This window comes from Acipenser ruthenus, chromosome 13, assembly GCF_902713425.1.
Source record: "Acipenser ruthenus chromosome 13, fAciRut3.2 maternal haplotype, whole genome shotgun sequence".
Lineage (NCBI taxonomy): Eukaryota > Metazoa > Chordata > Actinopteri > Acipenseriformes > Acipenseridae > Acipenser > Acipenser ruthenus.
The window spans coordinates 22336961-22349570 of record NC_081201.1 but is presented as its reverse complement, the minus strand read 5'-3'; the positions used below and the strand labels follow the sequence as shown (position 1 = coordinate 22349570).

Here is a 12610-nt window from a genome sequence, read left to right as displayed (position 1 = left end):
GATTTCATCACACCAGAGCTTCAAAAGAGAATATAAGTCCAATTAAACCCCAAGGCATCCGAGTGGCAGATTTTAAACTTCATTTTAAATATAGGACCAATCCTCCCCCCACTTCCAATGCTTGTAAATTAGAATAGGCCCAAAGATCTGCGCCTCTCCTGGATAATTCATGTTGAATGAGTAATAGACACACAGTGAGTGTTTTACAGCTGCTGCACGTCCTCTTGCGAAGGGCAACATGTGCCTCACTCAAGATAAAGGGACTCTCATATATAAATAGAATATGTATTAGGTGGTCTTTTAAAAAGAATCCATAACTGGTAAGTGAACCTAAAGACACAGAGCCACTCCCCCCTGCCTGGTCCTTTGAAGCTTGAGCAGGCCTTTGTTCATGTGGATCCTGTGACCTTTTTTAATTGAAGTGACATTGGTTGTCAGTCGCTATGGTAACATCATAGCCACTGTTGACAGTGACTGTAGAGACCTATCAGGTCACAGTTTACAGGAGGGTGATGTAAATGCTCAGCCCTAGAAGTATGATTCCAGCTAAGCTGTTTAGCATGATATGTTGAAATGAAATGTGAAAAATCTCTCGACACTATGCTTTCTGTACACTTCTAAAGTTGAATCCAAATAATAATATTGGTTTTAAGTTCAATTCATTTCCCCACAGGCTGGTTATTGGGTAAAACAGGAGAGAGACAAAAGCATTATGGGAATTTTGCCAGCTACAAGACACAAGCCTCTCACATAGTTTTTGGCTCCAGTGGTCAGACAGTTTACATGAAGGGTAAAGAAGGCTACTAGAGCATAATAATATGAGAAGAACAGCAGAGAACAGTAATTTGAGTCAGCTAGTGGTAGCCTCTCCTTCAGTATTGTTATATTGTACAGCTGTAGGCTGTTTAATGAACTAATAACAATGAATCTTAAAAGTGTATACTGTAGATTAATGTTCCTATAGCTGCCCTAAAGATGTGATAGACAATTGGTAAAGATGCCTTTTATATGCACTTGCAACATTAATTCAGGTCCCTTTCCCCTTTGCTGAAGGTCTCTAGGTTATCTGGTAGTTTATTTTGCAATTCCTGTCAGATGAAATTTTGTTTAAAAAACGCAACACAATTGTCCCGGTGTATTCGTAGTTCTGTTCATCCGGAGTGGAATTTTATATATATATATATATTTCTTTCTATATCAAAATCCATCTGGCATTATCTGAGCCTGTAGAATCCTACTTGCCGGTTCCTTTTGAGTACTTCCTGATTTCCAAGCTGACTGCTGAGATTTCTAGGCTTAAATAATTCCAATACATAGACAAATAATGAAACGTCCATATTGGGGCCGCTCCAAATCACTTGGAAATACTGTATAATTCTTCACTATAATCCAGTAAACTGAGAGCAGGGTGCAAAGGCTGGCCTTTGTGAGGAATGCATGACTTTCAGTAGACACACACCCACATCTACTTCCTTTCTTTTCAGTCCAAACAGTCAAAAGTGGGTTGGGGGGTTGGGGGTCACTTCAGGAGATCTATATAATTCCAAGCTGGGAGAGCTGGCAAGGAAAAATGAAAAAAAAAAAAAAACTAATCTCCATTATCATTCATCCTTTTTACTTAGAAATCCTGTTTGCCCAGAGATGCTGGTGTATTAAGTATGTCATTAAACAAAAGCCCTCAGTCCTGAGCAGTAATCTGACCTCCTGGTTTCCAGAGAGAGTGAGGGAGTGCTGGGGGAGGGGACTTGTAGCTGGAGAGAAACGTCAGAGGCATATCATTTGTCATATGAGACACTGAACACAGCTCTGCTTACGTTATGTGCAGAAAATGACTGTACTCTGAAATAAGGAGGCATTTGAACCCTTTTAACCCTGTAATTGCCCACTTCATACTTATTTTAGGATAAAATATAGCATAGAAACCATGTCTATAATTCTAATTATCTATAATTCGTTTTCTTGAACACAGATATATTTCAATACATTATGAGGGATAATTTGAAGCAATATGAATTCACAGTCAGTGTATTGGAAAAGAATACAATGTGTTGATTTACCTGGCTGGTTAGAGCAAATACGTGGTTAATTCGGGTTGCTGTACAGTAAACGCAGGTTACTTTGAAGGGAATTCCTAATTTCACCGGGGAATCCTTTCTGCTTGCAGCTCACCAAGGCTAAAGCACACAAGTATTTTTGTCAAGGTCACACTTTTACTATAGATAACAGAGAGCCTAGCTATTGGTCCATTAACTACCTTCACTGCTGTCAATATATCATTTCAAAAACACTATTTATAGACACCTAATTGTATATAGATGTCAATTGATTACTGAATACATGGCCTTCATAGAAATCACTGGATAGTTGTCTAAAGAGTTTTCTATTTGAAAACAGCACAGATTTAAGCATTAAAGATTACAGAATACAGATCAGATATTTGCATTAAACTAAATCATTTATGTCAAGGGTGAATTCCTAGTGTTCAACCCCTATACTGCATGTACTGTATATAAAAGATTGATTGTGTGTGGATACTAGTATAGCGGTATCTACAAAATATTTGTGGCATTTCTTTTTCAGATACATTTCACAGCAATATGAACAGCAGGGTTATGCGTTATGTTTCTTCAGAGATTCCAGTACTATGAAATGGGTTGTGTGGGCAGCGCTAACCGGTTATGATGCATACTACTAATGCAAATGCATGGTGAGAGACGTGCTGAACGTGCCCTGGGAGATAGGGCCTGGGATTCTGACAGTAGCTTCTCCCTCCCCCCTGCCATCAGAAGAAGCTTGAGGGACAGCCCATCTGCTCCCTTTCACCCTCCTTGTGCAGCAGAGCCCTTAGCCAATGGCAGGAGTACAGGCAGTGGGCTGGCTTTGGTGGTTACCACCCAGCAGTAGCATTTGCTGCATCTTTACGTTGGTTGCTAGCAGAGGACACAGCCACAACCTACTATACTGAACTCTATGTGGATTTGTTTTACGGCTTCCATATCAAGTGAAGAGGGCTAATTCATTTTTAAGGAAGTGTTGGTGACTTTTGCAGTGACTGCTTGGATCCCTACTGCACTGCTTTCAGCTGTTTGTGTCTTTCTCTCTTTCTCATCTCCCATCAGACCCTCCAGGCAGGATGATAGCTGCTCAGCTTCTGGCCTATTATTTCACAGAATTAAAGGATGACCAGGTCAAAAAGGTTAGTGTTATGGTGAAGGTAATCCCAAAAACTAGGTATAGATGTGTTCTGCACTCAGCACTCGGCATCATTACAGAAATGCAACAGCACTGACATGTTGCATGTAATTGTGCATATATTTTACATAAACATAAGGTGTTTTGTAGACGACTCTGTTGAAAATCAGCTACCAGTAATATTGTGGATGTTGGCAGCCCCTACCCTTGAAATATACAAGATATTAAAAGATGAAGCCGTGTTTCGTGGTTCTGCTGTGTCCTTGAAACAAGGAGGTAGAAGTCATTTCAGGACATTGTGAATGTGCCATTTATAATGCTTGAGCTCAAGATTAAAATAAAGGAGCCAGCTGTAACTAAAGCGGATATGTGTTCTTAGCTGAGTAAATTGCTGAAGCCACATTTTATTTGAATTAATTTCCCCTTTAAGGCCTGTGTCAATTAGTGCATCCCATTTTTGCTGTGAAGTCTTAGGACCAATCAGTTGCTCAACATGTCCTTATATATTAAATAGCAATGTGTATTAAGATACACTAAATGTTTTAAATACATATCTATAGTTTATGCTAGTCTGAGCATCACCCCTGGCATTGCCATCGTAGGTAATCAGATTCCTTTTAATTTAATTACTGCATGTAATTAAATAATAATAATAATAATAATAATAATAATAATAATAATAATAATAATAATAATAATAATAATAATACGACTACTACTACTACTACTACTACTACTACTACTACTATTAATGTTTCTAGTAATGTCATAGGCAAATAGGAATTAGTTATTTTAATTTTATATTTTATCTTATAACCAATGCTGACAAACAAACAGTGAATAAAATACTTTTTTTTTTTTTTTTTTTTTTAGCAAAACTGACCGGTACTCTATTAGTGTAATTTGGCATTGTGTTTATTTCTGTGTTATGTTGTGTGATTGATTTATCTAAAATATACCAGCCATTGGCAGACTGATGATAGGGTCAGTGATGTGCAGTTTTATTCCAGACTGCTGGTATGATAATGACAGGGCTCTTGGCTATGGTAGGAAGCTGACGTATCCTGATTTGCTTCCAATACAGAACCGACCAAGCAGGCAGAGGACCTGGGAATGGGGAATTCTATCTCATTGTGATATAATTCACACGGCTGTGTGTCTTAGCAGTTAAGAGGCCATCTTAACTAAACACTTGAGCAAAAGCAGGTTCCATTATCATATATGGTCAGTCTTTCAGGAGATTGGGTCATGTGTAGCTAGGTTACGGGTGCCTAGCTACATATCATCAATAAGAACACTTGATTAAATGAAGGTATCAAATGATACAAATATGATAAGGCCAACCATGCTATTGCTTCCTATGAACATTGTAAATGTACATATACATATCGAAATAATTATTGAAAATTGACTATGCATGTTTGAGAGAAGACATCACTAATTGATGAAACACGGTACAAAATATAATTTTATTGTTATATATGTTTTTACAACAGAAAGACTCAAGGTTCATTTTTTCTCTATTTCTCTATTGTGGAACACACACACACACACACACGCACACACACACAAAAGAAAACACATATGATGTATGCTTGTAAATACATTATCATTTTTCCAGATCCCTAATGGAGCAAATTGGTCTTTCTTAATCAAACTGGGGTCTGGGGTACCATGAGGGTCCGCAAAGGCATACCCAGGAAATTCTAGAAACGTTTCATGTAAGATGATCATCCACTGTTGTGATGAAAGAGAAAGGCCCTGTGATACTTCCAGACCACGGGTCTCCAGCCCTGGTCCTGGAGAGCCCCTATCCAGCAGGTTTTATAGGTGTCTTTACCTCTTCAGTGGCTAAAGATCTGGAACACCTGTTAATCTTGACTAATTAAGCCAATAACTGGTTCAATTAAGTAACTGAGAGATTGGTTGAAACAAAAACCTGCAGCCACCGTAGCTCTCCAGGACCAGGGTTGGAGACCCCTGTTCCAGACCTTATACAGTACAAGCATTTCATTTCTCTGCAGTCCAGTTTTTATCTGTAGTGATTGGGATTTGCCTTTTAGTTGGGGTCCCTATTCGATTTTAAAAAGGGGTCTCCCAATGTTCTATAGTAGATAGCCGAAGGTTGATTGAAAGATGGAGAGAGTCTTTCTTTAATGGCTGGTTTCACAGGTCCTCATTAGCACTAATTGGACTATCTAATGTTGCCTTAGATAAAGCAGTCCATGATTAGTGCTAATCGGGGTCTGTGAAACCACATATGTATTTTTTGTATCCTAAAGATTTGGCATCATAGTAACCACAGAACATACTGTACACAATCCTGGGCCAATATCTGTATTTTCATAACCAAAATCAATACAAATGTGTGATTTCAAAATTATACTGAGATGCTTGAGCTCCAGGTGGTTAAAAGGACACTGACCCAATTAAAACCAATTTAGAAAGAGCGTCTCCCCACCCCCTGCTTGAAATAACTTGTATCTGAAAAGCTCAGTCAGTGGAGACCATTAGGGTTACTTGTCCAGCGAGTGTAGTTCTTTTATTGTTTTTCTCTGTATTTTTTAATTTTAGTTTTATAATTGTCCGTGGCCTGGAAGGAATTGTAGTCAGACCCCTGCAGTTTATTAGTCAGTATTTGCAGTCTTCTTTCCACTTGTCATTGCTCTACTGTGCTATCAGCAGAAAGACAGTGACCTTTGGGGGTATGTTTTTTATCCTCTATAGAAAAGAATCATTAGGAATTAATTAAAATTACCCTTGCAATGCCCTTCTCTATCTGACTGACTGTGACTCACACAGTGACTAGAGACAATGTGCAGCTTGGCAGAGCTCCTTGGAACCTGTTCAGTGTGCCCTGTAGAGTATATATTTGTTCAATGGGGCTGGTCTCGGTGTTTCCTTTACAAGTTTACTACAACTATGGCCAAACGTTTTGTGTCACCCTGTAGAATGAACAGATTTTGCTTCATAGTCAAATTAAACCTGCTGAATAATGTGTTAACATATTGAATATACATATACTTAATGAAAAAACTGACAACAATTGAACAATAGTACAATACTACTATTATGGCTTCTGGTATCCAGAATCATTTTAAAGTTTCTTTGATTACACAATGTTAAATAATAGATCTAAATTATGTTCATTTAGTTTTTTTACCCTATAATTCTAGGTGATGCTAAACTTTTGGCCATAGCTGTACCAGGAAGGAGACAGCCATTACATACCACTATTCCAGCTTTTATAGTGTGTAAGATCACTAAGGCTGCAAATATACTGGTACTGGGACAAATATTCGAATATTCAAACAAACATTACTTGAAATGTATTTGCTGCCAAGAAAATGATTGTTTGTATTCGTTCATATATCGTAATTTATAAATAACTGTATAAAAAAGATGCAGAGGAAACTAATGCATCAATAAGGTCTGAAATAAATAACACACTGCTGTACAGAAGAGTGTTTTTTTTCTTCTCTTTTTTGATGTGGTGCTGGGTTTATTGTACTGAGAGATTTTGTTACTGTAATACAGTACAAATTTGAATCTTGTTTATCAATATATATCAAATATTGTTTAAAATTAAACCCAGCAATAAAATCTATGGTTAATTGAATGTTTACCTCTTCTGTGTAAATGTTTGTTTAATGTTTAGCATACATGTTTTCAATTAAAAAGCAGACTTGATTTAGAATTTAAAGACTTCTTTATATTAAAATGTTGTATTTATGTTGATGATGGCATTGATTTTTAAACGCTGTGTACAATTACAGTAGTTTACAATGTATCAAGATAATTTAATAACTTTTTGAAAAAACATTAAGTAATTAATGCAAGATCCTCATAAAACATATGCGGTTAAATGTAGCAAAATATTATACCCGTAATGATTTTCATTTCTGTTTAAATTTGTTTACAGCCTTGCATACTATGTAAAAAGAATGATAAATGTCAACTACAAAAGTATCATCTATATGTGCCCTGGTAAACTTTTCTATACAGTAAGCTGTTTTTCAGAACATAGGCATGTTGTAGTTTATTCTGCATTGTGACTTGGCTTTACAAAGAGCAATTAAACAGTAGGTATTGCTCTCTTTTACGTATAGAGAATGACCTGATATATGGCCTGTAATGATTACTTCCTGAGGTATGTGTATTTTGAAGGAAATGGCTGTGCAATGCCTGGAGGGAGGGATTTCCTAACCATGTGAAGTGTAAATCAGTTGTGTAAAGCTACCAGCTTCAGAGTGGAATGTTTTGAGTAACAGTGTAGCTTTGGCGTGCACTGTTGTATCATAACAGTTTTAACCTTGGGGCTACAGGTTAACCTATCAATGCTGGCCTTCTTTAGCAGTTGTTAGTAGTGTAATTACAGTACCAAGGCTTTTTAACAATTCTGACAATTCATATTTAGCTAACGACTTGCAAGTCCCTTATCAATTTGCTGTTTAAGTTTCTGGTCTTACATGAAGGAGGTCTAGATAAATGGACTTCACTAGAAGTGAAAATAAATTATGGAAAACTCTCTGAACAATCCACACAAACATGGATGTTCGATCCAATTCAATTTACTAAAATAGACAGAATATGTGAATACATTATTTATTTTGATTCACTGGTCTTAGTTGTTATGATACAGAGAGGAAACGGTGGCTCTACTAGAGCAGGTCTTATATAAAAGAAGTAGAACTTCTGTCAAGTTTCCTGAAATCCTGTTGCAGCGGATGATTAAATCATACAGGAGGTTTAATGCAAGCTTTCCCAGACTAATTAGGTTTTTACATTGTCCCAAAGGAGATTAAACAAAGACATGATTTGAAAGGTGACTAGCCCTATCCGACAAATTAGAAATTGCATATCAGAAGTCATCCAATCACAGTGCAGTATTTGCCAAAATTCTAGTACATTTTATCCTGCGTACAGATGTCATCCCGTGTATAGAGCAACCACACCTAATTACCAATGTTCAAAAATAATAAAATCAAAATTGTGACAGTGAGTAATTCCCAGTGATGCTGTAATTGAGTTCTTCCTGTGACCAACCCTATTAAGCTGCCAGCGCTGGGCTCTAGTGCTCCAGCATTTCAAGTATTTACAACTTTAAACGTTTTACTGAGTCCTCATGAGGAAGCACTTTTCATTTGTGACGAATAAAAAATGTGATCTCTTACTTGTTAAAGGCGTGCTCATCCAAACTGATATCTGAGAGACCTTGTACAGTACACAGTGCCAGTCCTATTGATTTTTAAAACCTGGGGAAATGCTTGAACAATAGGAACTGTGTACCGCAGTTTTCTGCATTAAACACTGAATTAGGGTTGCTGTTTCACAAAACGTTTAAGACTTTGAAGGTATTTGGAAAAAACCATAAGCTTATTCTATCGCCTCATTTGTACATAGTTCATGTGTGTATGGCAATATAACTAACATTTTACTTTTCAAAGTAACTTCCGCAACACTGTTTGGATAACATTTCAAAGTTTCAAACTCTAAGGAAGAGAAAAGTGTTGACAGTACTGCGCCTGAGCCTCTATGCGGGGTCGTGTTACAAGTAGAGTCATAATATTAAATGTTCAGTATGCAGTAGAGGCAGATAACTATTGTCTCCACCTGGTGAAAGTAAAAATAGTCAAGATTAATAAGAAAGAATCCTTTAAATTGCTTTACAGCCAACACTGCACAGTATATTCGCAGTTTGCATGCTTTTTCCATGCGCATGTAGCAGCTTGTTAATTCATCTAGCACTAAATCCTCTGGGAGCATCCACACTGAATAGAATTGGTTGTACAGAGAATATAATAGACTGAAGAGGGTGTTTCAGCCAATCTGAGCTTAAGGGTTGGCTGCTGCATACCACGACACATCACAAAGAAACCCCATTCATGACATCAGGCGTACCATATTGAGCTTTTGCTGGGCTTTATTCTCAATATTGGTACGGTTGACATGACCTGCTTAAAAAAAAAAAAACATCCTGAGGCAGCTTTCGGAATTTCCATCAACTGCAAAGTCAGCACAAAACAGTAACATCACAATCAATAATACAGCAGTATTTAATAGAGTTACAGGACGGCAGCGTCCCTGCATGGGTTGTATCGACACTCAGAGAGAGTAGACAGAAGTTCACTTCTACTTGTGTCCATATTCCCTCATGCACATCCTCTATCCTGTAACCCTATAATACTTCAATGTTTGCAATCTGATAGTGACTTTAAAGGTTTGAAGTTAAACACTGCACCGCAGTAACATGCTAAAGAGAGTTAACATGTTTTCAGAGCCTGGGAGAGTGCTTATCTCTCTGTATTATTAAATAAGAAAAGTGTTTAACCACTTACTCGGAATGTACATCAGCCAACACAATGTGCAGTGGAGGGTGCTGCAGAGACACAGGGATGGAGTTCTGCACAGTCACTGTCTGCATCACACCTGACCTTCACACACACACACACACCACACTTGTGATCCAGAAGCATCCTCTTAGCATTTAATGGGCAGGAAAAGTGCAGCACAGGTTTGGCTATGCATCACCAATAAATTGAAAAAAACACAGCATAAAAGGAAGGGGCTACTGTAACAATATAATAGACACTGAGAGCCGTTGGTGCATACTGTAGTGCCAGCAACTTTTAAGTAGGTCATGTTCAGTTTTAAACTAAACCATCTTTTCTTGTTGTCTATTTATTGCCTTATTCTAAAGCTTAGCCTTCTCCCGACTATAGCAGACATTGTTGAAAGTCTAGTTTGTTTACATTAAGTTTTGGCTGTGCTACTGTGCAAGCTTTCTTTATAGAGCAGGAAGACATTTAAGGGACTTTTTTCTCCTAAATTATAGCTTTTAATGGGAAACCCAAATAAACCGGTTATTTTTGCCATACCGTTAGTAAATGTGCTATAAAAAAATAAAAATTCAAATCCAAGTGCAAGTGATTTGGAGGTCTCAGACTTTACAAACCACCACTTATTTGCACGATTCAGCATGATTCAGACACCCAGGACTGAATGGCAGGCAGGGGGGTGTTTAGATCAGGATTCATGGGTGCTTGCAGGGTCATGAGGGAACGCACCCAAGGCATCTGACGTAAACTTCAAGAAACTAGTCAAGTACACACCTCAGCATAACTGCTCGCCCCCTTTTATGAGTACTATATTCGCATGTTTACATATAATGATTGAGTAAATAGCTCAAGCAGATAGATAAAGACTGAGTAAGACTGAGTAAGACTGATAATATATTTCCTGCTGCAAAATGCTGTCATGTCTGGCTGGCACACACTGATAAGTCTGTGTGTCAAAACACTGATGCTGTACAGTGTTATTTTTTCATTCTGGTTGTGGTTGTAGGTTGTGTTACTCCAGTATTGGGATTGTTCTTTATACAAGCAGTTCTTTCTAGCTGGCTTTGAGACAGGTGTCTATGATTCCTTAAGAGGAGTCATGTGACACTGTAACCGCATAGCAACATAGTTTCTGTCGACACAGGGACAAGCAAGGTCCCCATTAGGCCCAAAGCTACTGTAGTTTGAGACAGCTATAGGCTGTCTTCTTTCACTTGTCATTTATAGGATGTATATCAATTATCTCAAAACTACAGAGGCCTCATTTCCAGATAAACTGATCATGTCTGTTTGAACCGTTTTCATCATTAAAACAGAAAATACACATTATTTAAATACCTTGTAAATTCTGTTGCTATAGCAGTGACATCACTGCATTCTAATAATGCAGACATTTTAAACGGATGATTGTCATCTGTTTAAAGAATATCTGGCTCTGAATGAACTGTTGCAGGGAATCAAATACCGCAGCAGGGTTATCCCAAAATCAGGTATGAACACTATAATAATAGTAAACTATTACTGAACTATTATTGAACTGTTCACAGTGCTTTAAAGGCAATTTTAAGGATTTTATTCAGGACTGTTTTTAACCAGTGAGAGCCTGCCACTTGTACCATTTTAAATCACCTATTTTTTTCTTTGGGATTATATATATATACATATATATATATATATATATATATATATATATATATATATATATATATATATATATATATGGAAAAGGCAGTGTGTAAACAAGCTGTTTTTATAAACAAGAGAAAAGTTCCGGAGGATGATGACCACTAGAGCGGCCATTTTGAAAAGAAACTTTAAAGTTATAAGTGTAAAATGTTTGTTAACAATGAAAAGATTCACCTTTTTATGGTGTAATATTTATTTACACATAATTATACAGAAAAACTACAGCATTTGGAGTTTGTTTGAACCAACTGCTCAATCACAACGGGGTCAGTTTATTACTCACCTTACTGCATTTCAAATTAAACTGTTTATTTCTTATCAGTGTCCTTCAAAGAGTATCCGTTCTACTCATATACTCATAAACTGTTTTTCATTGCCATTTAAAAAATATATATTTAATTGAAATAAAATTAAAATTCAGAGATCCTGAATTTAAAAAAATACTCTGTCAAAACTGGCGGGTTTCATTTGTTGTTCTGTTGTTGCTACCTGTAGCAGAATGACTGCTAGAAAGTGTTGTACAGCAGACTGTATTCTGTAATACTGGAACTAAAAGATTCAACAGTCTTTCTATCCAATGAACTGTCAGAAACAACTTCCCATTCACAAGTCCTTCACTTTTAGTGCTTTGCTCCATAATGCAGTTCCGCGACTAACTTTCTATTCAAACGACGACTGCATTTATTGGGTTGCATGTACCCGAGTATTACGGAAATAATCAAAAGAAATTAACGTGTTAAGCGCAGAAGTTAACTGTGATTAATTAACAGTCCAAATATATATATATATATATATATATATATATATATATATATATATATATATATATATATATATATATATATATATATATACACACACACACAGTGCTCCCTCTCTATAACATGGGTCTCGGGGGACACACAATATGAGCGTTAACAGAAAAGCGTTATACATGGGGGAGGGGGTGTAGCACGCCGCGGAACACATACCAACACACATCTGACTAAAATACAAAATAAAATAACTCCCTCTCTGTAATGCACATGTAGTGAATTAACCATGCGTAAAGCACCATGTAATCAACGCCATATTTTGTATAAATGTAATAACACATGGGCTAGCACTTATATCCACGTATGTGCATTTGAACATGTTACAATTACTGTAAATCTATTCAGGGACAAGAGATTTTCAGTCTTTCTGGAAGTGTATTTTATACTGTGTAAGTAAGGCACTGTTTTAAGGCACTGTTTTAGTTTGTACATGTGCATATTATTTATTGTAAGACCATGCTATCATGTTGTATCCAAGTTAGATAGTTTATAGCATGTTGGTCTTATTAGATAGGTCATTTAAAACAAAAAAGCATGATAAATTACAAGGGTGTCCGAGTGGCTTTATATGGCTGTCAA

At 36.9% G+C, this 12610-nt stretch overlaps 1 protein-coding gene across 1 annotated transcript in view; it reads left to right on the top strand.

Moving 5' to 3' along the window:
• The first annotated feature begins 2903 nt into the window (after nt 1–2903).
• Nucleotides 2904–12610, top strand: part of hk1 (hexokinase 1) — a 36518-nt gene continuing 26811 nt past the window's right edge. The window contains exon 1 of the mRNA XM_034030110.3: nt 2904–3196. Within this exon, the coding sequence (XP_033886001.2) occupies nt 3134–3196 (63 nt within the window). The 5' untranslated portion in view covers nt 2904–3133. The remainder of the gene's footprint in view (nt 3197–12610) is intronic.